This window comes from Physella acuta, unplaced genomic scaffold (genome assembly GCF_028476545.2).
Source record: "Physella acuta isolate Inbredline_101_S28 unplaced genomic scaffold, ASM2847654v3 ptg000930l, whole genome shotgun sequence".
In the NCBI taxonomy this organism is placed as follows: domain Eukaryota; kingdom Metazoa; phylum Mollusca; class Gastropoda; family Physidae; genus Physella; species Physella acuta.
Window position 1 is genome coordinate 196,330 of NW_026732447.1, and position 27,376 is coordinate 223,705.

General features: G+C 34.3%; 1 protein-coding gene and 1 non-coding gene across 5 annotated transcripts; both read left to right on the forward strand.

The window, feature by feature from the left end:
* Window positions 1-2,337: 2,337 nt before the first annotated feature.
* On the forward strand, window positions 2,338-2,501 carry LOC131953562 (U1 spliceosomal RNA). Its single transcript, XR_009388653.1, has one exon. It is a non-coding gene; the product is annotated as a U1 spliceosomal RNA (small nuclear RNA).
* A 1,300-nt stretch (window positions 2,502-3,801) lies between these two features.
* On the forward strand, window positions 3,802-20,323 carry LOC131953559 (cyclin-dependent kinase 11B). Of its 4 annotated transcripts, none has more exons than XM_059316783.1 (19): window positions 3,802-3,960; window positions 7,418-7,604; window positions 7,971-8,018; window positions 8,981-9,138; window positions 9,800-9,965; window positions 10,376-10,485; window positions 10,663-10,812; window positions 11,281-11,403; window positions 11,839-12,006; window positions 12,936-13,076; window positions 13,776-13,936; window positions 14,426-14,638; window positions 15,261-15,366; window positions 15,904-16,025; window positions 16,181-16,288; window positions 17,248-17,364; window positions 17,787-17,935; window positions 18,630-18,819; window positions 20,173-20,323. In XM_059316783.1, exons 2-19 carry the CDS (start codon window positions 7,432-7,434, stop codon window positions 20,266-20,268), a joined length of 2,499 nt encoding a protein of 832 aa, XP_059172766.1. In that variant the 5' UTR covers window positions 3,802-3,960; window positions 7,418-7,431; the 3' UTR covers window positions 20,269-20,323. The 4 variants fall into 4 exon arrangements, with proteins under 4 accessions (XP_059172766.1, XP_059172768.1, XP_059172769.1 ...); XM_059316785.1 differs by having other exon boundaries at window positions 12,939-13,076; XM_059316786.1 differs by lacking the exon at window positions 7,971-8,018.
* The last annotated feature ends 7,053 nt before the right edge of the window (window positions 20,324-27,376 follow it).

Here is a 27,376-nt window from a genome sequence, read left to right on the forward strand (position 1 = left end):
TTTGTACATTGGCCGGCCAATGCGCGCACTGGCCGGGATGTCCTGGTCAATGTTCTATCTAGACTACGATCACGTTTTTAATATTCTGGGTGCGGTTTAATTGTAAGTAACGTATTGATTAACTCTTGTTTATATAGCATTATATATGCAATGCGATATGGACCAAAAGGGCCATGAGACCAAGAGACAGACATACCAGATGGTTGCCAAAATATTTCTGAACTAAAGAACATGTGGCCTGACGTAAAGCCCAGGTTCAGAAGAACGTACCAACAAAGATGTTCAAATTATGATGATGACATGGATGCAGACAAAATGAATCAGCACATTGGGCTGAGAGTCTCAAATTCATTAAATTTATGAAAAACCTTTCTTTTCATCAAGGAATCCAACAATCGCCATACGAAGCCTTGTTTGGATGCAATGCAAAAGTCGGACTTAGCATTTCAAATCTACCAAGAGAGGCTCTCGATAATTTAGCTACTAAGGAAGATCTTGAGAATATTGAACTAATGCAACGACATCCTCAGCTAACACATATGCTGCCATGGCGGAACGTCAAAACCAGATACACATTTTAAACAAGCTAAAGTGGGAGATAACGTTCGCAACCGTATACCAGATGTTGACAGAGGTCGCGGTGATCCCCGAAGCGTCATTGCAGTTGTTATGAGCGTCGAGGCGCTTTCTACAAGCTAGGAACGGAACATGGTGTTCTAAAACAACTGTATTCTCGTCCGTTGGCACTGAGAAAAAAAAAACTACGAACCATCGCATCTTCACAATCACTGACCGGCAGCCAAGGCTATTCGAGCTGCAATTGCACAACCAAGAGCACAACAAATCACTGCAAGTGTAAAAATAACAAGCTACTATGTAATTCTAAATGCCGTAAAAGTTCAACTTGTTGTAACAAGTGATAATATTGATTGAGACTATAGTACAATAAAATAATGTGAATGTTTCTGTCATGTACTTTAATTAATAATCTATAAAGACTTAATTTCATCATCCTTAAGGTAAAAAAAAAAACAACCCAAAATTGGATCATGATCTTCTAATTCGGAACTTGACCGGTCCACTATAGCCAGTCCGCGGATTGGCTGGCCAAAGACACAAATCAAGTAAAATTTTGACTTTGACCGGTCGATGGGACGCGAGATTGGCCAATGCGCGCTTTGGCCGACTTTTTTCAATTTAAACAAATTACAACATGTCATGTGTGAGCGCATTAGTCTGTTTTGAATTTTTGTTTTAAATTTAGAACTAGTAATTATTCAATATGTTTGCTGTAATACTACCTACCCTCTAGTCTTTAGCCGGTCAAAATAATATAAAGCATGAAAGCTTTATGTGTGTAATGGTTTCTTTTGTTATGTTTATTTTTATGTTTTTTTTTTGTATTTGTATTATTTGTTTTAAATATATTTCCTTTTTATGCTTTGTCAATCTTTAGTATGTACTTTTAAAAAATAATAATTAAAAGAAGTAATTGCTTTTTAATTTGTTTAGTACAAATATATTAAAAGGAGCTTATGAGCAACCCTGTTTAATCATTTTAAAAAGGGAAATATGTCATGGAAGTGTTTCGAACTTTTGCCTATCTTTCACTACAGCTCAGGCATATATATGTGTTAGCTTGTGTTAGCTACTGTATAACATCACAACTGTAGTAGATCTGTTTGTAATTTATAAAAGCTTTTACCGTCGAGTCAAAAATGCAAGAAAATTATTTTTTTAACTAAAAAAAAAATAAATTTAATATGGTCGGCTATGGGCCCTAAATGGCATGCCCCCCCTCCCCCCCCCCCCCCCCCCCCGCATTGCGGGGTCTGGCGGCACTGTAGTTCCGCCCCTGGCTCAAAGCAGCTGTTTTCCTTAGTAGGCCGTGACAGTTGTTATTGCCACGCTGTCAATAAAAGCAGGTCAATTAGAAGGCTTATTACACTAAATTAGTACATTTTAAATAGACGCTTTACATTATAGTTAATATGACTTGTAATTTTTTTTTAAATAAATAAATTCAGTTTTTTTATTAAATAGTTGAAACACAGATTATTAGTAAAGGGAAGTAATAAAATGTAATCTTTTTCTAAGGGATCTAATTCCCCACTATAGTTACTGTATAATTTTATATAGAATTAAAGCAAAATGTTTGGAAGTATAACTAATGTTTTTCTAATTTAGTTATAAAAAGTAATAGTTATGTATAAAAATACTAAAATATATATTTTAACTTATAAAATTAGCTTGTAAATTTGTTGATATTTAAGAATCAGACGCCTTATTTTTCTATAAAAGCCTTTTTAAAGTGTAGGTCAAACTCCGAAAACTTTCATACTTACCTGGCACAGGAGGCACCTTGATCAGCAAGGAGGTCCTCCCAGGGCGAGGCCTGCACATTGCACTTCGTGTGGGTTGACCCCTGCGATCACCCCAAATGTGGGTGACTCGGGTGCGTAATTTTTTCGTAGGGGGGACTGCGTTCGCGCTATCCCCTGAATTTAAACAATGAATGAATGCGATGTCCTAACACGGACAATATTATGTAAGCTGTATTAAAAATGATTCGGAACACAGCACAGTGAAATGAGCCCTCTGATCAGTTTTAATGGGGCTGAAATTTGACGCCTTGTAATATCAGATAGGGCCTGACGTTTTGTGACAATATGCTATTGACATGAAGTCATTTACAGATTACCCCATACTGAAAATTTTAACAATTAACACAACCCAATCAGTATATTTATGCAATGCATATGCGATATAGACCAAGACCTACTCATTCTTGAAGCTGGATGTTATTGAGCAAAGGTCGATTATAAAATTTTACTAATTAAAATTAAAGCTAAGCTTAAAAAAAAAACACCCTTGAATAGCAACATAAAAATAATTAAATTTAGCATACATGTTTTTACTGGCTGAATGATACGGAACATAACTCTTGCGCAGGCATATCTTGCATCAACTTGGTATTATAAATGCAGATCGATGATTTACAATGTGTGCATTATAACTTTGAGTGCATTTAATTTTAAAATGTATAGTAAGGGTTCGTCCATAAATGACGTCACACTCACAGGGGGGAGGGGGGCGTATTTTAGTGACGGTGTGTGACGAGGTGGGTTCAGATGGTGCGACGTCACACTTTTGCATTATAAAAAAAGCATTGTTAGAAAATGAACTTTAGACGTTATATTGCGTTTTAGAAAACTGTTTTAATAAATTGCAAGGAATTGATTAAAAAACTCTATTTTGACAGAGCTCAGACAAGATTTTGGAAAAATGTCGATGTCTCAAGAAAAATTTAAATGCAATTTTGAGGGGTGTTGTAGGCTGAGGTGTGGCGTCATTTTAGGGGGGGGGAGGGGTGTCAGGCTTTTTGTGACGATGTGTGACGGAGGGGAGGGGGGAGGGAGGTAAAAATCGTCAAAAAAGCGTGTCGTCATTTATGGATGACCCCCAATACGTTTATAAGTTTATGACGAATGGTGTAAGGGTGCTGGAGGAGAGGGGGAGAGGGGGTTGTAAACCCCAATTTCCCCACCCCGCGAAATGACCTCAAATTTTACCCTTTTTGTTCGATATCTTGTTAAAATATTGATTGAATTCTATCAAGCCAATTTTATATCGAAATAAATGGATTTATAGCTAAATACTTAATGTTTGCTAGCTATAAACACATCTGAAAATCTAAAGTTTCCAAATAAAAACGACGCAGGCATCATTATTTGCATTTAAAATTTTTATGTTCTTTCGGTACTTATCCTGATAAAAGTATTTAAATCTTTACAAGATAAAGAGCTTTGTGAAATAGAAATCTACATGTTTTCGATAGCAGTCGGCAGTATTAGATCTAGAGCTAGTATTCAATGTTTTGTTGTATAATTTAGATCTAATTATTAGGCCTCTTATCCTAAATATTTGACTGATATTAGATCTAGGCCTATTAATAATATTGTGAGTAACTTACTGAATTTTAAGGTGCTGAGTCTGAGTGTGACTGAGGCTGACTGAGCCTCACTGTGAGCGAGGAGTGATATTTTGGTAATCTATCGTTTTGGGTACGTAAAATCGCCCGCGGCTATTTATGTACGAAAACGTTACCTCATTGTCAACGCTTTAATAGAAGTATATTGTCATACTTTTGTGTCAAATATTATAGATAAATGAATAATAAACCTAAATCAATGGCTAAATATATCAATATAGGCCAGAAATTAACTTTAAACAGCAGTGTCTGAGAGCAAGATTTGCTATATAAACAGCAGCCATTTGTAAAATAGAGTGGCTTCCCCCTGAATCTGGCGCTAAAAGCTTATAAAAATAAAACTTAGACAAGATGGCTGCTATAGTAAATGAGCATGGTTGCATCTGTTGGAAACATCGCTAGTCTTCATTTATTACGGAAAAGTTTTAATTCAATTGTTTAAAAACAGGTACATAAATGAATCAAGGAAACATTTTTGAATTTTTTAAAACATAAATCTTCCTCAAAATGTGAAATAATTATTAAAATTTAAGGAGTCACCTGTTTTTCACATTACAAATCGCGGGCGATTTTACGTACCCAAAACGATAGATTACCGATATTTTTAATTTTTATTTATTTTGATAGGCCTAGTTACTGGGATATGGACATGATCAGATGATGTTTAGGTCTAATCAATTTTTTAAAATAATTTTTAATTAGGCCTACTTTAACTTTTTTAAATAGACCTATCTACAGGCTAATAGAATCTGGTAGAAAAAAAATTGCGCAGCAAGTGAACGGTAAATAATCTGTATAAGACTGCTATAAGACTAAGTAGCTAGTCTCATAACGCGAGTTGAATTACCTCCCCTGACCCGCTTTTTTATGGCCACTTTCTAGTTCGTTTTTTTCGATCGCGTCTCGGCACTGTTGCTAAAAATAGCATTCGCGCAATACCATACGGGTAAATCTGTTTGGCGTCTGCTACACGTGATAGATCGTTGAATGGCCGACAAGCTGATATAAAAATTATTGCGACCGGATGCGATTTTCGTGGAAATTGAGCTAGATTTAGCAAAAGACAGCTATATTTGTGTAAAATATTATTATTTATACTTCTACTTACACAGATATTTTGATAACTGCAGTTCAGCCGTCCATTTTTCTTTTAAAATGTATCTTTAGAATTTCTGTACCTTTTGGCAATCGGTCAGGAGCATTTGCGCACTAAACCCACCCCCCTACGGCAGTTCCGATTTTTTTCCCAGTGAACTCATACTGACCTCCCACATAGCTAAGATAGTACATTGATACTGATGGGAAAGCCTCTAAATCTGTATTCCTACTAGAGATCTAGAAATAAATCTAGATCGTGGAGTTTTTATAATGACTTTTAAATTGAATGTCTCCAGTTTAAGATATTTTTTTTTCAAAACATAGCTACTTTTAGTACTATATTTAAGTATTTCAAACCCTTTTGGTAGTTTTTTCTTAAACTTAGACCTAGATCTAGTGATTAGATATCTATATTTTGTACTTATAACTTGCAGGCCTATTAAAATAATAATAAAACAGTTTGCTTGATAACTTCATTAGGTCATTTCATAAACACAAATGTTATAAACATATAAAAATCACAAAACCATAGGTAATATCTGAATTCTGTAGCCTACCTTACATTTAGGCTAATACTGAATTAAAAAGAAATTACATTAAGGTTTGAAATTAATACAACTTGTAATTAAGAAAGAAAGCTTCAATTCCAAATACTACAAGATATAATAACAAACAATGAAACAAATTCAAAGCTTTTTTCAACCCATTTAGTCGAAAAGATTTTTATTTTTTCCGATACTGACCAAAATAAGTTTTTAAAGCTTAGGCCTAATGTTTTTACAAACATAACTCAATTTTATTAGGCCCCTGTAAACATTAATTAAGATTCCTCTGTAGACAAAGCAATCTATTTGGCAGATGAAGTAGAGTTCATGTTTCTTGACCTCTGCATATGAAGTGATTGTCCGTGTGGTCAGCGATATTAACAGCCGCCTTTACTTTTTACCTTTAATTTCCCCAATGTATATCAGGTACCCATCAGAAATGGGTGGACTCTAATTGAATTTTATTAAACAAACATACATTTTGATATAGGCCTAGATCTATAATCTATAACATTCCAAACAACATCTGTTCTGTAGAATTTACCTTTCTGCTTCCAAATGCGGTATTTTCCAATTGAAAATTCATCACAAAACATACAATAAATTATATAAATGGCATTTTATAAATTTATATAAACTATTTACTTTCACCTTGGTGTAAAAAAATGTAGGTATAAGCAAACTGATTTCAATAGTAAGAAAGAATCATGTCTTTTCTTGCTTACTAGCTTTAAAACAAGTGAATTTGACTTTTTACCTGCGTTTTTGGTCGCGTTTCTATATATTTTATTTGCGACACTAAAAAAATTATATTTAATCAACCGTTTATGCTAAATTAATAAAATTGGTACTGTTGGATTGCATTTTTAAAGCTCTACAATTATATGCTATTCTTTTTATAATTTGAAGAAAATTGAATTTTTATGAGACTAACTAGACTAAGACAAAACCTAAGACAGAGTGTGGAATATTATTATTATTATAATTAGTACTTGGTAAATTCATGTATTTTTTGAGAAATCAGAAATAGCTTAAATTACTACTTCCGGTCAACAGAAATTACTCAAAATTTGACAGAAGGCAGAAAATTAGATCTTTCACTTAGGGGCCTATATATGAAATTTTGTAAACAGTAGAATAAGCTCCACTTCCTGTTATCGGAAATCGCTGAAAAGTTGATACAGAACTACAAATTTGATATAATACTTATAGGCCTACTTGAAATTTCATCAACCTAGCTGTAAAATGGTACTCAAGTTATCGTGTTGACAGAGACACTCACATACATACACACATATATACATACACACACACAGACATACAGACAAAATTGCAAAACTATGTTTTTCCGACACAGGGACATGTAAAAGGTCGAAATTTGTGAAAATCTCGATTTCGATTTTCTGCACGATTACAACATTTCGTATATCATTCTATACAAGGAAGTAAAAATAAAATATTAAAAATAGGCCTAATAATGTGTAGTGTAGGCATATACCTTGTCTTCTGGAATAATTTTTTTATTGTCAAGTTTTATGTTAAATGAAATTTAAAATATTTAAGCAGGCTACTAGTATATTTACTCCAAATTTAACTCTCATAAGGCTATAGATTAGGCCCTATATAATACGATGTTTTTTTAAGTGAATTACTTAGTTTTAATGTTAGTTTTTAGGGTGGCCATATTAACAAAACAATAACTGACTCTGCACTGTCTGTGAATATAGAAATACTTTTTATTTTAATATTCAATTGACACTAGTTTCTTGTTCCATTATTTCAGGGGGTACAACTATAATGTCTGAATCAAAACGCAAGAAAAGCCCATATGAGCAAGGAGAGTTAAAATCAAGCCCAGAGAGACATGTAAAAAAGAAGAAGAGTAAAAAAAGTAAAAAATCCCACCAACTACCGCCAGAGGCCAGACCCCATGTTGGAACCGCAGATGAAGATGATGATGTCCAGATTATGTATGTACTTTTATAATTAGAAACATGTGAATCTGGTTTCCAATTTTCATCAACAAAAGATTACTTTTCTAATGCATACACTATATCATGCATTTAGCTTGCAACCATTTACTCCATATTGAGATCAAAATATTCACAAAAATTAAACTGATTATCAAAATATTCACAAAAATTAGTTCACATAATTGATGACCTTTTGCACACAGAGTCCAGATTATGTATATACTTTTATAACTAGAAACATGTGAATCTGGTTTCTAATTTTCATCAACAAAAGATTTCTTTACTAACTCATACAAAAATTACTCCACTTAATCGATGACCGTTTGCACACACGCAGAGAGCACATATGTTTTTCATTGTTAGATCTAAAGAAAATAAAACTGTCAAAAAGATCAAAAACTCTGTTGTAAGGTAATATGTTCTTTTTGTGTGGAGTTTTGGTTTAACTTTGTTGTGTGGCCATTTGGTGCTGAGATACAATGATATTATTTGATTTTAATGTGAAACTCTAACTTTTAAAAAATATTAATCTATCCAATGTACTTTTAATTTGCTATTAAGATGATATAAACTGTTATTAATTTATCAGAGCTATTTCTTATGTGTAAAAATATTCCAGCGCTTTTTATTTTAATTTATATTTTTTTTAAATTACAGTATCACAATAAGTTTAAGATTACAACACTGTACATGTTAAATTACAACCAAGTATTATTGATAATCAGTGTCCACGCTTCTCAGTGCCGCTGACTACATTATAATCTGTTGTCTTTCTTTATCAACAAAATATCTGATAATCTAATTTGAATTGATATTTTAGAAGTTGGCATATTAATTACAAACTTTCTGAAAAAAGAATACTAACATAGATATATTTCTGACTCATTCTATATATACGTATATTTTAAAAGTAAGTTCTTCTTGTAACAGTTTCATTAAACATCACCTTATAACCTGAACCCAGATCAAAATTAATATTCTGAAGTTCATTTTGTTTAGTATTCAAATATACATTTTAATTTTCAAAATTTATGTTGAAGTTTATATTTGCTTTTTTTATTTTACTTGTTGGAAAATGTTTATGTTTCCAAATGTTTTTATTATTTTATTGTAAAAATTTTTGAAGTATAATTACTTTTCTTTCCAAAAAAAAAAACATTATTATTTAGCTTATTTATTTCTGCTTTTATCTCACTTGCATTTGTTGCTTTTTAAAGTCGTCTTTTTAGTATTACCAATATAAAACAGTTGTAGACTACTTGTGTGCATTGATACATTTGTGGGATGTGTAGGCCTATTTGATAAAAACAAATTATAATTTTTTTTAAATTTCAGTTTTTTTAACTCTTTTAAATTCTGGTTTATATTACTAGTGAGGCTATTGACCATGGAGAAGAAGAAGGAGGAAGCCTAACTATCAAGCCACCCCAGCTACAAGCTCAGAAGCATAGAGATAAGAGCCACAAACACAAGAGAGATAAACATAGAGTTCATGAAAACAGTTCATCTAAGGACAGGTCTAGACTTGATAGTAAGTGTTCATTATGTTTAGTATATATATATATTTTGTATTTACTATTGTATTTAGCATATTGATACACCAGTAACACTAGCAAATAATTAAATAATTTTGAACTATGATACCATAAAGCGTATTCCATAATATTTTAGTATATTTATACTTTGTTAATATTTTTATAGCTAAAGTAGTAAAACATTTGATATATTTCTGGTATTTAGGATTACAAAATGTAATCCCTTAGACTAGGAATCTAAGCATTGTACTATGCAATGTTAGCTGTGTTTGAGTTTGAATGAAAAATACCAGGACTATAAACCTAGCCAGAAGACAGACTTGAAACTTATCAAACACTATTATTACAATATGGGCAGTCTTGTCAGATGATAGATCTTACAACTGCTAACCCAAAAGTCTTGTGTTGAGATTGCAGGTTAGAGTCTGAAGGAAGTTCTTGAGTCCACCAAACTTTGATGGGTACCTGATTAACATTAAGAAAACCAACTGCTAGGCATAGTTCTGACCACACTATTTCTTCTTGTTCCCAAGTCATTTAAACAAATGAAATTTACTTCATCTTCCCCATGTTATTTGGACACGAATGTGAAATGATGATTATTACAAAGAATGAAATTACTCATGTTGATCTGATATATGTTTACCCTCTGGTTAGAACATGAAATGCAAAGAGAGAAGATGAAAGACGTGCCCAGAGACTTCAGAGACGCCAGGGAGATTGTCATGGTGAGGATGAAAGAGAGGGAGATGAAGGAGAAGGAGGTGGCTAGAGAGATGAAAGAAAGGGAGGCTCGCAAAAGGGAGGAATCTATAAGAGAAAGGTATGTTTGATGTATTTGTCTTTTTTTTGTTTTCATTCAGAATTTCTGTTTATTTTTTTATTTTGGTTTGAAATTATTTTTAAGAATATGAAAACAGTTTCTATTTGATGAGCCATGTAAAAAGTTTCATTCACAATATTTTAGGTTTCTTGTTGATTTGAGGCTTCTAGGCATGGTGCTGATCACACTATCCCTCATATGCAAAGTCCATTGAAACAGATGAACTCAGCTCCATTGCTTTATGTGTATTCAGCATGGAAAGATGTTCATTTTGATAATTTTTTTACCAAATCTTTTTATTAATGTTGCTTTTGTTGAATAATATAAATTCAAGCACATTGGTGATTCGGTGAACTTGAAAATATAACGTATATTGTACTTTAAATGTTTTGATAATTTTTACATTTTAGGGAACGCCTTGAGAGAATGGAGCTGGAGAAACGAAGGGGAGAGAAAAGGAAATTATCTCGTCACCCAGGTCATAAAGAGTTATCCCAGCCAGTGAGAACAGTTGAGATGGGTTAGTTGTCTTTTTTTTTTAATTTTTTTGCAAATTTAAAATTTTAAAAATTCATTTTAGTTAATTTTTCCCTTCAAAAATCTGTTTTTACATATTTTAGTATTGTATAAAAGTAAAAATTGGATTTCTAATTTTATTTTTTAGTTAGAAAGCTCTTGATTTTTTTCTTTTCTCTAGAGGGGGGAAGAAGAGAACGAGAGAAAACAAGAAGGGATGACAGACAAATAATGGAAGAGACACATCGTAGTCGAAGCAGAGATCAGGAGAAGTTAACCCATGATAAGGGGCGCTACTTTCCACCACCACCTAGACTTCAAGAAGATAAAAGTAAAATTTTGTTAAAATTGGTTTTTCTGTTTTTTAAGTCCACTAGGAGAAAATCTCTCCTTGATAATGAATGTATACTGAAAGGAACACCTACTTGTAGTTTTGTTTATGTATAGTAAAATTTAAGTACCCTTGGTCAAATATAGTTCAGATTTTTTGTGTGGCCTGTGTATCCTAAGATATTGTATGGTCAGTACCCACACCCATTGGGGTTTTCACAGACTGCTCAGGTACTCATTAGAGCTGGTTGGACTCTGGGACATCCCATTTCTTTAAGACTGAATTTTGTATAAGTTTGTACCCATGCAGTGCAATCACACACTTGATTGTGTTATTCCATAGCACCCCTTCTATTCAATCACATCCTTTAATGAGCAGCTATTGAAGAATAAATGATGTATTTAGAACTGTTTTAAATGTTTGTTGACATATTTGATAGATTCCTCTCCAACTGCTTTTATTACACAGCTTCAAGGAGGGACAGTGGTAAAAATTCATTGTCAACCTCATCATCCAAGACCTCTTTAAAAGCTGAAGAAGACAAACACACAGACAGTGAACAAGACACAAGGATGGTGGTTGTAGAAAATGGTACAGTTATTTCTGTCATAAATTGGCTTATGAGTTTTTACTACTTAAAAATAAATTCTTCATCTTTGTTCTTAATTGTATCACTGGAAAGGTTTTCCTTTTAACACATTTTAGTATTACTCCCATATTAACTCAGATTTCAGTCTGCTTTTCTTTCTGGATTTGCTTCTATTGCCTTTGTCAACCAAAAAACAATCTACAAGGCAGCAGTTGTCTGATTTTTTAGTGTTCTCGCCTATGTGGGTTGCTGTCCTCAGCTAACATGTATCATCTGTCCATGGTCCTTGTTTGGTACTTTTTGAGTTAGAAATTATAAGTTCTCCCGCAGACCACACCATCCCCTTAAAAACATTTGTAATATTTTAAAAGTTATTAATTTCATTATTTGTTGTTTTTTTTGGTAATTGTGTTTTGGTTTTTTTTTTTTTTTTATAGAAAAAAGTTCCAGATCAAAAGAAAAAGAAAGGCCAGAGGAGGCTGAAAATGAACAGGGAGGTGATGATATAGATCCGCTGGTAGGAATGGAGGTAGACGCTGATGATGAAGAAGATGAGGAGGAGGACAGTGAAGAGTCTGACTCTGATTCAGATGACTCTAGTTCAGGTAGCCAGATCAATGTGTTGGGGTATAGTACTGTCATTACTGAGCTCTTATGAATTGTGGGCAAGATACTTTGCTTTGCAGAGTAGTGTTAGATCTAATAAGATCTCCTATTTTAAAGCTACTCTTGATCTAGCTCAGACATATACAAGACTTCAGTCATATAAAAGTGGTTGGGCATTGAGGTTATGACAGTAAAATCATTTCAAATACTTTTTTACTCATGTTGTTGACCATTTAAAGAACCCATACTAAACTTTTCTATTCTATAGATTCGAAAATCCTTTTTAAGTGAGGTCAACGACCTTAGACTAATGTTTAAATAACAAAATAGGCTATTTAAAAAAAAATTGTCATTATTTTGATGGTAATACATGAAGCAACAGGTTCTGCTTCTTAAAAATATAATTTGTTACAACCATTTAGCTATTTCTTGTTGTCCTCATTATTTTAATGGTAACACATGAAGTTAAAGCAACAGGATCTTCTACGTTAAAATATAATTTGTTACAACCATTTAGCTATTTCTTGTTGTCCTCATTATTTTGATGGTAACACATGAAGTTAAAGCAACAGGTTCTACTTTAAAATATAATTTGTTACAACCATTTAGCTATTTCTTGTTGTCCTCATTATTTTAATGGTAACACATGAAGTTGAAGCAACAGGTTCTGCTACTTTATAATTTGTTACAACCATTTAGCTATTTCTTGTCCTCATTATTTTAATGGTAACACATGAAGTTAAAGCAACAGGTTCTACTTTAAAATATAATTTGTTACAACCATTTAGCTTAGACTTATTGTTTAAATAACAAAAAAGGCTATTTAAAGAAAAATTGTCATTATTTTAATGGTAACACATGAAGCAACAGGTTCTACTTAAAAATATAATTTGTTACAACCATTTAGCTATTTCTTGTTGTCCTTAAGCAGACAGCAGCAGTGAGGAGGAGAGCAGTGAAGAAGGGGAGGAAAGCAAAGAAGACCTGGACACAAGTCGAGACAAATCTGCTGACACTTCGAAAGAGAATGAGCATGAGGAAGAGGAAGATGATGAGGAAAAATTACACTGTAAGTTTGAGTTTGTGTCAAAGTACAGTAGATTAAGGATATGAATTTACTACACTGTAAGTTTTATTATCTATCATTCAGAGTTTGTTGTCAAAATACAGAAGATTAAGGTTTTGATTTTATTACACTGTAAGTTTGAGTTTGTGTCAAAGTACAGTAGTTTAAGGTTATGAATTTATAACACTGTAACTTTGAGTTACTGTCAAAGTACAGTAGATTAAGGTTATGAATTTATAACACTGTAAGTTTGAGTTTGCCATTTTTGGGTCAAAGTATGGTAGATTAAAATTTAGAATTTATTACACTTTAAGTATGATCAGTCTTTCAGAGTTACCGTCAAAATATGTTAGATAAAAGTAGAAAATCTTTTGTGCCGATCTATTTCTTTTTCTATTTTGACCACATATGCACCGCTGTGTATGTATGAATTTTATCAGTGCCATTTTTTAAATATACCATTTTAACTATATATATATATATATATATATATATATATATATATATATATATATATATATATATATATATATATATATATATATATATATATATATATATATATATATATATAGGCCTAAATATATCATTTTAACTTGATTATAACACAAAAACCGAGTTCCAATGTGTGTGGTAGATTAATCTGTTTTATGTTTAATGTTGTACTTGTGTGTTTATTTGTTCTTTTGTGTGACCCCACAGCAAAAGTCAGGTCCAAATTTGATGACCACTCTGATGTTGAAAGCCCTGAGCCAAGATCTGATGGCATCAACTCAAACAACTATGTGCCTGACTCACCTGAGATGTCTGATGTTGAGGAGAGACCTGAGGACTCGTTACCTCTGTATTTACCTGCCATACAGGTACGCATTAGCTAATTACTGTTGGTTTTGTTAAATGATCATAAGAAACCTGTATTCAAATAGAAGACGACTGTAATAATTAACAGTTATTTTTTATAAGAAAAATGTATTTATTTTATGACTGATTCTTTGGTGGTTTTTAGATGTTTTGTCTTGTGGAAGCAAACTCTTTATTAAGACATTGCTTCAGATGTCAAATCTTTTGCTGTTCTAGTTATTGTTAAAAATTCTGTTGGTTTCTAAAAAAATAAATAATAATTGTGTCTTTTCACTTTTGTAAAATAAAACGTATAGCCTATTCCAAGTAACAATGTAATTGCAAAGTTAAGAAAAAGTTAGAAGAAAAGTGTATTTATTTTTTAATGTTAAACATAAAATGGGGTAAATTGTAAATAAAAGAGCAAGATTAGTCATAACTACATCACATTATTGGCTCCAATTTTGTATTGATTAAAGTATAGGATACAAGATGTTTTGTCATTGTTTCAGGGCTGTCGGAGTGTTGAAGAGTTCAACTGTTTAAATCGTATTGAGGAGGGAACATATGGAGTTGTGTACAGAGCATTAGATAAAAAAACAGATGAGATTGTGGCTTTAAAGAGGCTCAAGATGGAGAAGGAAAAAGAAGGGTTCCCTATCACGTCATTACGAGAAATCAACACACTTTTAAAAGCTCAACATGAAAATATTGTAACTGTTAGGGTGAGTACACACTAAGTACTTTAAAAAAAAAAAACATTTCTCTATTAATATTGCTGCCAAAAAACCTGAATGTTTAAACTCCTTTTTTGAGGCGTACACGCTATCTTTTTATATCGTGAAAGAAATGGTTAAACAATTCATTGCCTTATAAGAATTGCTAAATACATAAATGTTAAATACCACACAACTTCAAAACCCTGTTTTGAGAAAAAAAATGGAAATTTTATTTAACAATTATGGATGTAATTTTTCTACTCTGAGGATGAGTATAATTATAATGCACATATTTTAACATGTTTGAATTCACATGACAATAACAAAGTTGCTTTGAATGAACAAAAACAACTTATTTCACTATTACTTATTATTGTAAACTGAAGCAAAACATTCATTTTATTATGAGACACACAGGGTAGATGTTTAACAAACATATCAATAAAGCTGGAGTATTGTTAGAATAAAAAAGCTCACTAGCAAAATCACCTGGGTTAATCAAACCAATCTATTCCCTAGACTTTCATTCAGTAAATAGTCAAGCGTGTGCTTATAAACCTTATTATTTGAATCAAGTGCAAGCCTTCATTGTATTGAGATCTGTATTCTCTTCTGTGTACATTTGTAGGAGATTGTTGTGGGCAGCAACATGGACAAGATTTACATTGTGATGGACTTTGTGGAGCATGATCTCAAAAGTTTAATGGAAAATATGAAGAATCCATTCCTCGTTGGTAAGACTATTGTTACCCCACTACTTCTTGAAGTTTTTCTATAACTAAACAGTTGTCTTTTTACCATTTTAAGGACCAATAACTCCTGTCTATGCAAGAATATCATTGTTTGTGCTTTAACATGGTTTTCAAAATTTAAGCTGTCAGTCTTGTTTTCAAACTGTTTTGAATATTTTTTAAAAATTCATGTTCTGAAAATAATTAGAAAGTTAATTATAGCTGACCTTTATAAACCTAATTTACATCTAAAATTATAAATAAAAAAAAAAAAAAAAAAAATGAAGAAATATCTTTTCTAGGTAGGGTCTGCTTTATGTGTTGGAGGAAAAAAAATAACTATATTGTAAAAGATTCTATATTTTAACTATAATTTACAATTATAAATTAAGCCATTACTGTTCTATTTGGTGAAGACTATTTCAAATTGTGTTAGCTTCTTATAGTTACAATTAATATTTTTGTTCACCTTGATCAGTTGATTAGTTTACTCTTTAAATAACTAAATGATACTAAAGACTTGATATATTTGTTCCACAGGGGAAGTCAAAACTCTTTTAAAACAATTGTTAAGGGCTGTGAGGCATCTACATGACAACTGGATCTTACATCGAGATCTCAAAACTTCAAACTTACTCTTAAGCCACAAAGGAATCCTAAAGGTTTGTTTCTCTATCAATTTTCTTTTAAATTTAAAAAAAATCTAAAAAAAATAGACTTTTTTCATGTTTTAGATAGATAAGATTGGCTTTTATTCTTAGTATTAATAATTTAACTTTGTTTCTAAAGAGTTCTCCAACATTTACTTTAATAACAGGTGGGAGACTTTGGTCTGGCTAGAGAGTATGGGTCTCCACTGAAGCCATACACACCCATTGTTGTGACACTGTGGTACAGAGCCCCAGAGCTTTTGTTAGGTTGTAAGGTATGGATAATTTTTACATAATAAGCTTGCTATAAGTTAGGACAAACTGTACATACAAAGATTTTAATACTAAGGTTGAACAATCTTTAAATTCTTTACACCGCACTTACACATGTGACATGTATACTATACACATAAAAAAACAACTTCGCCAAAGTTTAATTTTATTAGAACATTATAGTGGGGGGGGGGGGGGCTATGTGCTTATTGTAAAGTTTTTTCTCTAGATGAATGATATACATATCGCAAGTGTAAACATAGTATTAGCTATTATTATAATTAATATAATGTAGGACAGTTTTTAAATTCTTAGCTTTTTGTTATAAACAAAGACTGTCTTTACATTCCTAGCTTTTAATATAAGGTAGGACAGTCATTTGTTTCTAAGCTTATATTGTATTGTTAGTTAGTTTCTCAACAAAAAGAAATGAAAACCCTAATTTTTTTAGAATCATTCTTTTGACATAAATGCTCCATTTTATTAATTGTTTCTTCATTAAAGCTTTGCTGATTTTCCATCGGTGTAAATTTAAATTAGCTGTTTCATATTTTACCTCTACAAAATATCAGTTTTTATGTATTCGTTCTAAATGTTGTATTTCAGGAGTACACAACCCACATAGATATGTGGTCAGTGGGATGTATATTTGCTGAGTTCTAAATGTTGTATTTCAGGAGTACACAACCCACATAGATATGTGGTCAGTGGGATGTATATTTGCTGAGTTCTAAATGTTGTATTTCAGGAGTACACAACCCACATAGATATGTGGTCAGTGGGGTGTATATTTGCTGAGTTCTAAATGTTGTATTTCAGGAGTACACAACCCACATAGATATGTGGTCAGTGGGATGTATATTTGCTGAGTTTTAAATGTTGTATTTCAGGAGTACACAACCCACATAGATATGTGGTCAGTGGGATGTATATTTGCTGAGTTTTAAATGTTGTATTTCAGGAGTACACAACCCACATAGATATGTGGTCAGTGGGATGTATATTTGCTGAGTTCTTGCTGATGAAAGCCTTGTGGCCTGGCAAGTCGGAGATAGATCAGATCAATAAAATCTTTAAGGTAAGATTTTATGATATCTGTTGTCCTAATATCAATAAAATCTTTAAGGTAAGATCTTAAGATATCTGTTGTCCTAATATCTGTTAAGATATGATCCCATTAATATATAAAGCTGTTGATTTATGGAGTTCTTTTTAATAATCATCATTTTTTCTCAAGACACATGGAGCAGATGAAGTAGAGTTGATCTGTTTAAGTAACCCTGGCATATGAAAGGATAGTGTGGTCAGCACTATGCTTGGCTGCCTTTATTTTCCCTCACAAGAGTTAGGTACCCATCAGAGCTGTGTGGACTCATAAAGTTCTGCTGACTTGAACCCGGATTCGAACTCTAGGCTTTCGGGTTAGCAGCCTAGTGAGAAATGACATGCAAAAAAAAAACTCGTTAAAACACATTATGATATTTATTTTGTTTATTATAGGATTTGGGTACACCCACTGAGAAAATCTGGCCTGGAGTAACAGAGTTGCCAGGAATGAAAAAGGTCCAGTTTAATGAAAACCCATACAATGCTGTCAGAAATAGATTTGGTTCTTATTTAACAGATCATGGCTTTAATCTGCTTAACAGGTATTGTATCTTTTATCAGGCTATAATATTTGTATACTAATAGTTTGTTTCATTGAAAAGCCTAATCACTTGGGAAATAGTTTTTACCCTTGGCACAAAGTGGAATATAAATTATCTAATCTAAATCATAAATTATATGAAAATGAATATATTTTTAATTACACATGTCTATGACTATGTTGTTAAAATATATTACATCGTGCACCAAAGGCTGTTTAGAATTTCAAAAACTAATACTTCCAACCATCTATCAGTACCAGTTTGTAGTAGATTCTACTGCATTGAACATAATATGTACTTAAAAAATAAACACATTTTAACAACAAGTAAAGAATAAAAAATTAAATATCTTTTATTAAACTTTTTACTTTCATTCAATTTTGAGCTAATTTTTTAATCAGAATAAATACACTTTATTTTTTTACAGCTGTTAAAAATTGCAGAATATACATTTTAATATTTCTTCCAGGCATTTAAAATAATGCTTTAATTTTTTTTTTGTAGGTTATTTTTTTTTTCAGGATTTTTGCATAAACATTATATTGCAAAAATTAATTATCTTAAAAAAATTTATCTTACTTTTTTCTCTTAATGTTTTCCCTGGGTTTTTGAAAATGATCAGGAAAACTTATAACAGCAGAAATTAATTATTAAAAATAAATTTCACATTTGTTTCTCTAAATTTTTTCCCCAGGTTTTTCGCATACGACCCAGAAAAGCGTATTACAGCAGAAGAAGCCCTGGAGCATGAGTACTTCCGTGAGTCCCCTCTCCCTGTTGACCCCTCCATGTTCCCCACCTGGCCGGCCAGAAGTGAGCAGACCAGAAAACACGCCAACTCACCCAAGCCTCCCTCTGGAGGGAAGGCTTATCAAAAGTTAATGGTATGGGCTCATACAATTTTTTAAAACTTGTTGTTCCATCTTTTATAAAAGAATTTTCTTTTTATCCTGTATGAGGTGTTTGTCTAATAGAAAATATCATCAATTTTCTGTTTCATTTTTCTTTACTTTGACCAATTTTTTTGTCCATTTCTTTCAGTTCAATTTTTATTTATCTTTTTTTAATGTATTTTTTTTTCTAAAAATATTTTAAAAAATCTTTCTTTAACACATTTTTTTAAACTTCTATACATTATATTTATTATATATGTATAACACGTACTATTTTTGCCAATTTGAAAAACCAATGGCCAAAAATTCTAATAATGACTTAAAACAATTTTGGAAAGGTGTTCAAATATTTTATTACATGAAATTCAAACCTAGTAAATAGTTTTTTTATCTTGATTATATTAACAATAATTTAACTATAATTTAACTCACACTTGTTAATTGTATTTTTTTTAAATTAATGACAATCTGTTATGTTTTAGAATTTGTAAAAGCACACAGACAGTGACAGTACATCATACACACACTAACCAATGCACAAAGCTAGCCCACTTGATACTCAGCAAGCAGGGGCACAAACAGCTGTCTCATGCTATAAATATCTGTGAACTCTTTGAACCTTGACCTCCTGGGTTCAGATATTGCACATAGCACAACCTCTGTTCTGTAACTGATATCCCTCTATCTTTTGCTGTAACCTTGCTGAGATAGCTTCTACACACTGGCCAGTAGGGCCACTTGTGTGTTGGGATTCAAGGGGGGGGGGGCTGATAAAACTAACAGCTGTTTTATGTATAGTATTGTGATAAGATTAGCTTTAAAAGCTGTTGGGTTATTTGTTGTTAGTAGTTGGCTAAGTTCTGAAATGCGTACAATACTTATGTGGTTCTTCATGGTGTTAGGGTTTTTGTGTATAGTAAGTTAAAATAAATTCATAGCCATTTTTCAAATTAAGCTCTCATAGTCAGGTCAGTGTGGTGATCACACTACTATAGCCACATTATAAAACTGATACATTAACTAGAACGTAGCCAGATTATAAGATTAATAGGTAGGCCAATCTATGAACAACTACATTGTAATATTAATACTTAAGCAACCTCTACTCAAATTATAATATCAACTCATGAGCTTTTTCTGGCCAAAAACTTCACAACTCAGTTACCTTATTGCTATATTATAATTTTAAAATAATAGATATCATGTAGCTTCATTATAATTTCAAATGACTACATATTCTGTAGCCACGTTATAATTTTAAAAGGCTAGATATCATGTAGCCACATTATAATTTTAAAATAATAGATATCCTATAACTGTACTGAAATTGTTTGTTATTCCCAGGATGATGAAGAAAATTTTGCTGCCGGAGGATTCCATATGCCATCAGCTGCCAAAGGGGCATCTGCCCAGGGCATGGGATTTTCATTAAAATTCTAAAATGTTTTTTTGTATCTCTTGTTAATTAACATGAATAAAATTGATATTTTACAGATTTGTATTGCTTTTGTCTTAATGTCTGACTGGTTCTTTTTTTTTTTTTTAGAATGTTGAATTTTTTTTTTAAATTTCTTTTGAGAACATTGAGCTGGCATATTGGTGGCTTGCCAATAAAACAAAAGAAAAAAGTATGGTGTGTAATTGCCCTGTGTCACCCTACATGACCATTGACCAGTCAGTTTAGTTGCTGGGTAGTAATGATGCGTTGAGTATTCGAGAGTTGAGAATATCTAGTTTGTTGGGTATAGTAAGTCTAAGTTGTCGTAAGCTTGATGCTATTCTGATGGAAACAACCCACCTACGGCTTTCGTTAGTTTGAGGCTATCGTGACGGAGACAACTCACCACGGCTGTTTCTAGCTATGCCTTGTCGAGCTGAAAATTTAAAACAAAAAATTGAATTAACCACTCGTATATTACAGCCATCAAAGTACAAGCTTTAGAAATTAGATGGATGTCTGGACGAAACTCCGCAGCGGTCTTGGTTGTTGCTAGTGATACTCGGAAGTTGATAGAACCGCGATCGGCCTAAGCAGTCGGCGATTAAGAGGGCTGATACCCAAATGGCTAAGATCTGCGTAGATCTTTAACAGATTCTTAACACTCTGATCTTGACCTGAAGAGAAATTTTTTTTTCCGCCTCAGACATATAATTTACAGCGTCAGTTTGCCTTTCATGTTCGCTTTAGTACTACAGTTTTCATCATCGGCTTGTGAGGACTGATACAGATTTACAAAAGTAACACTTCTTTCTTACTTGTAGCCAACTTTCATTCATTTAAGATGGTTTACATAGATCTAATACAAAAACGTCTAATTACAATTAAAAAAAACAAAAAAAAAACAAGCTGAAAATGCAAATGTGTAATTGAATGATGATTCAAGGGATTTATTTTTTCCATCGGCGTGGTGGGCTGAGGGGGGGGGGGGGGGGGGAATTTGGGGTTTTAAGTAGAGCTGAAATAAATTTGTGATTACAGAAAATTAAAATGATACAAATTTTAAGCAACCGGAAAAGTTATGTTGATTGCAATGAGACATTTTTTTCTTTTTTTTTTTTTAAATGTATTTATTTTAAACATTTAAAATAGTAATAAGAATTTATTTGATGGTTTTACACAGCTTCAAAGACATCATCAGCAATTGTATAATATAGTAATTAAATGGAGAAAATAAAATTGGTATAAGAACTAAACTAAAATAAGGTGTGCAAACTCGGTTTCTTTTGACTGCTTAGTTTACTTTGCTCCATCCTCTGCTGCGAAGTCAAAAGTTGATATTGTAGCCATCCATGGACAGAAATAGAAACGACCTTGGGTGAAGAGCCTCTGAAATACTCATACTGGTCCATACTTCCAAAATTTTCCGTGACACAAAATTGATCCGTCGATGAGGGTGCACTGCCCTAGATTTATCTGCCAGTCCAGTTGGGTGAGGGGGGGGGGGAGGTGTTGATTGAGAACAGCGAATATTACAGATACAGAATGGGTAATCCCAATCAATTATATAACATATCCTGACACTACTCAACGAATTTCGTAATTTAACTGGCTAGTGTTTTTTCTGGTTAGTATTAAACTATAATTTTAAAATTTTGAAATAGCAGAGACTAATTTTGAAAATTTCAACAGTTTATAATTTTTTGTTTGTTTACAACTGAAGAATAAATTTCTTTTTGTACTTTGTTGCTATGTAACTACTATGTATTACAACGAACTTTGGCAAGTTAATTATAGGTATTCTCCCTTATATTCCAATAGCCATAGGTTACAGCACAATAGCTAAAGACAGGACGAAATAGATCACACTGTTGATCCCTCATTCGCCAATGGGCGTTGAGAGATTACGTAAGGCGTGAAAACGACCAGGACTGCTTCCCCTCCCCTCTCACCCCCTCCCATCTCGCCCTGAACCCGTCCATCGTCCCACGGTACAAAAAAAAATACAATTAATTTAAGAAAATATACATCCTACATTAACCAGTCCCCCCCCCCCCTCTCCGGAAACTTTAAGTGAGTCCCCCACCCCGGACATTTTTAGTGCCCGATACCCTACCACAGAGAAAAAAAAATGTCTGAAAGAAACCATAAAATCAACCCGTGGCAAGATAGCCCGACAAAACGACCCCAATAAATAGGCTCCGACAAAATGATCCAATCAAATTAGCCCTATAAATGCCAAAGCTAAGCACCGTGCTAGGATTTAAGGATGCATTACAGTTTAGAAAATTTTAAATACAATAAATATAAACATACTGCCAAAAAGGCAGAAGACCGTTGATATATTACATAGCACAAAAATAAGTAATAGACTCTATTTCGATCATTAAACCGCAAATATTTAGGCAGACCAGACTTTCTGATTTTAAAAACAACGAGTTTAAAAAACTTTATAGCATTATTCGCCATGAAACTGCTGCCAGAATAAGTAAAACGCTATCACACTATAAATCACATTGCACATTGGCCAGAGGTTCCCGGCAAGATCGCGAAGTGACCGGCTAATGTACGAAAAAGGCTCGACGTACTTCGGACATGAATTTCAGTTTCGAAGAGAGCTGGAGAATGTGCTATGAGTTTGGCGCTGCATGGAGGATTACACTTAAAGTAAGAGTATATCTAAATTCGACACGTGATCTTGGGCTACAGGACATCACCCCCCCCCCCTTCGACAATAACCCCCCGGACATTCCCCCCACCCGTATTTACCCCCCCCCCCCGTAGCAATTACCCCCTGTCAATTACCTCCCCTGTCAATTACCCCTCGCGGAATTACCCCCCCCCCCCTCTCAAGTTATAATCCTAACTCTAAATAAAATTCTATACTTATATACTACTTTAATCATAACCTTAAGAAAAAGACCAAAACCTAAGCATCCACCTCAGCCTAAAACTTAACACAAAACCAAAACCAACGCCAGACATTGGTTTAAGCCTAACCCTTGCCCTAACCCTAACCCTAACCCTAACCCTAACCCTAACCCTAACCCTAACCCTAACCCTAACCCTAACCCTAACCCTAACCCTAACCCTAACCCTAACCCTAACCCTAACCCTAACCCTAACCCTAGCCATAAACTTAGCCCTAACCCTAACTCTAACCCTGTCCCCCCCCCCGGGGGGGGTAGTTGACAGGGGGGTAGTTACTTCGGGGGGGGGGGGGGGGGGTAATTACCCCGGGGGGTAATGTCCGGGGGTGGGAGGGGGTAATTGACGGGGGGGGGGGGGGGAAATGCCCTGTTCCTGTACCGTCGGAAACACGAAGGAAACATCCCCCGAAGGTTTGTCAAGGCGAGCTGTCCGAGTAATAAAATAAAGACCCCAGGATACTCTCGCTACGTGGGGTGGGGGGGGGGGGGCACTTGACATTTTCGGGGGGGGGGGGGGCGGACTAAAATTTAAAGTATAAAAGTATTAAAGTTAAAAGTATATATTTTCTATATAAATTCCATTTCGTTCTTGGGGGGCGGTAGACTTTCTTCGGGCAGTGAGGGGGGGGGGGTGGGTGGGTAAGAAACTCTGTTTATGCTGATAATATATGACCGAAACATATTAGAACAATATTTTAGAAATTCAAAGCTCGTATGGCATAAATTATGTATTTTTGATGGGCATTTAATAAAGAACTGTTTAAACAGTTTAATATCTTCATTTTTAAAAGAGTAAGCGTTAAAAATAGGACGATAAACATCAATAATGACTTGTAATGCACATACAATGGGGTGGACGGGGAGAGGAAGGCGTGGGGATGAATGCTATTACAGTTTGCTACTTGTGACAGTTGTTTTGAATATTATTCATTAGCATATTGATTTTTTTTTTGGGGGGGGGGGGGGGGGGGCACGACAGACTACATTTTCCGGTGTGGTGGGGGGGGGGGGGGGGTCGGACACTGGTAAAAGTATATGTTTTCTATATAGATTCCATCTCGTTCATGGCGGAGGGGTTAGACTTTCTTCGAGGGCCCCCGAAGAAATGCCTGGAAGAAACTCCTAACTGCAACTACGTTCAAAACACGCTTGACCGCCTTGTGCACACAAAAAATAAACCGGGAGTGATCCCCTCTAAACTTTCTCGAATACTCGGAAGTTGATAGAACCGCGATCAGTCAGCGATTAAAAGGGCTGATACCCAAATGGCTAAGATCGGCGTAGATCTGTAACAGATTCTTAACACTCTTATCTTGACCTGAAGAGAAATCTTTTATTTTTCGCCTCAGACATATAATTATAATTTACAGCGTCAGTTTGCCTTGCATGTTCGCTTTAGTACTACAGTTTTCATCATCGGCTTGTGAGGACTGATACTGATTTACAATAGTAATACTTCTTTTTTACTTGTAGCCAACTTTAGATCATTTAAGTTAGATGGTTTACATAGATCTAATACAAAACGTCTAATTACAATTTAAAAAAAAAAAAAACAAGCTGAAAACGCAAAAGTGTAATTGAATGATTCAATGGATTATTTTTTCCATCGGCGTGGTGGGCAGAGGGGGATTTGGGCTTTTAAGTAGAGCTGAAATAAATTTGGGATCACAGAAAATTAAAATGTTACAAATTTTAAGCAACCGGAAAAGTTATGTTGATTGCAATGAGATATTTTTTTTCCTTTTTTTTTTAAAAAAATGTATTTATTTTAAACATTTAAAATAGTAGTAAGAATTTATTTGATGGTTTTACACAGCTTCAAAGACATCATCATCAATTGTATAATATAGTAATTAAATGGAGAAAATAAAATTGGTATAAGAACTAAACTAAAATAAGGTGTGCAAACTCGGTTTCTCTTGACTGCTTAGTTTACTGTGCTCCATCCTCAGCTGCGAAGTCAAAAGTTGATATTGTAGCCACCCATGGACAGAAATGGAAACGATCGTGGGTGAAGAGCCTCTGAAATACTCATACTGTTCCATACTTCCAAAATTTTCCGTGACACAAAATTGATCCGTCGATGAGGGTGCACTGCCCTAGATTTATCTGCCAGTCCAGTTGGGTGGGGGGGGGGGGGGGAAGTGTTGCTTGAGAACAGCGAAAATTACAAATCCAGAATAGAGTATGTCGAGTAATTATAAAATGTATCCTGACACTAGTCAACGAATTTTGTAATTTAACTGGCTAGTGTTTTTTCTGGTTAGTGTTAAACTATAATTTTAAAATTTTAAAATAGCAGAGACTAATTTTGAAAGTTTAACAGTTTATAATTTTTATTTGTTTAAAACTAAAGTATAAATTTCTTTTTGTATTTTGTTGCTATGTAACTACTCTGTATTACAACGAACTTTGGCAAGTTAATTATAGGTATTCTCCCTTATATTCCAATAGCCATAGGTTACAGCACAATAGCTAAAGACAGGACGAAATAGATCACACTGTTGATCCCTCGTTCGCCAATGGGCGTTGAGAGATTACGTAAGGCGTGAAAACGACCAGGACTGCTTCCCCTCCCCTCTCACCCCCTCCCATCTCACCCTGAACCCGTCCACCGTCCCACCGTACAAAAAAAATACAATTAATTTAAGAAAATATATATCCTACATTAACCAGCCCCCCCCCCCCTCCGGAAACTTTAAGTGAGTCCCCCACACCGGACATTTTTAGTGCCCCATACCCTACCACAGAGAAAAAAAATGTCTGAAAGAAACCATGAAATCAACCCGTGGCAAGATAGCCCCGACAAAACGACCCCAATAAATAGGCTCCGACAAAATGATCCAATCAAATTAGCCCTATAATGGCTATGAAGGCCAAAGTTAAGCACTGTGCTAGGATTTAAGGATGCATTACAGTTTAGAAAATTTTAAATACAATAAATATAAACACACTGCCAAAAAGGCAGAAGACTGTTGACATATTACATAGCACAAAAATAAGTAATAGACTCTATTTCGATCATTAAACCGCAAATATTTAGGCAGACCAGACTTTCTGATTTGAAAAACAACGAGTTTAAAAAACTTTATAGCATTATTCGCCATGAAACTGCTGCCAGAATAAGTAAAACGCTATCACACTATAAACTACATTGCACATTGGCCAGAGGTTCCCGGCAAGATCGCGAAGTGACCGGCTAATGTACGAAAAACACTCGACGTACTTCGGACATGAATTTCAGTTTCGAAGAGAGCTGGAGAATGTGCTATGAGTTTGGCGCTGCATGGAGGATTACACTTAAAGTAAGAGTATATCTAAATTCGACACGTGATCCTGGGCTACAGGACATTACCCCCCCCCCCCCTCGACAATAGCCCCCGGACATTCCCCCCACCCATATTTACCCCCCCCCCCCCGTAGCAATTACCCCCTGTCAATTACCTCCCCTGTCAATTACCCCTCGCGGAATTACCCCCCTCTCACGTTATAATCCTAACTCTAAATAAAATTCTATACTTATATACTACTTTAATCATAACCTTAAGAAAAAGACCAAAACCTAAGCATCCACCTCAGGCTAAAGCTTAACACAAAACCAAAACCAACGCAAGACATTGGTTTAAGCCTAACCCTAACCCTAACCCTAACCCTAACCCTAACCCTAACCCTAAACCTAAACCTAAACCTAACCCTAACCTTAATCCTAACCCTCACCCTCACCCTCACCCTAACCCTAACCCTAACTCTAACTCTAACTCTAACTCTAACTCTAACCCTAACCCTAACCCTAACCCTAACCATAACCATAACCTAACCTTAATCCTAACCCTCACCCTAACCCTAACCCTAACTCTAACCCTAGCCCTAAACTTAACCCTAACTCTAACCCTGTCCCCGGGGGTATTGTCCTACTGGGCGGGGGGTAATTGACAGGGGGGTAATTACTCCGGTGAGGGGGGGGGGGGGAGGTTGGGGGGAATGTCCGGTGGTGGGCGTGGGGGTAATTGACGGGGGGGGGATGCTCTGTTCCGGTGATCCTGTACCGTCGGAAACACGAAGGAAACATCCCCCGAAGGTTTGTCAAGGCGAGCTGTCCGAGTAATGAAATAAAGACCCCAGGATACTCTCGCTACGTGGGGTGGGGGGCACTTGACATTTTCGGTGGGGGGGGGGGCGG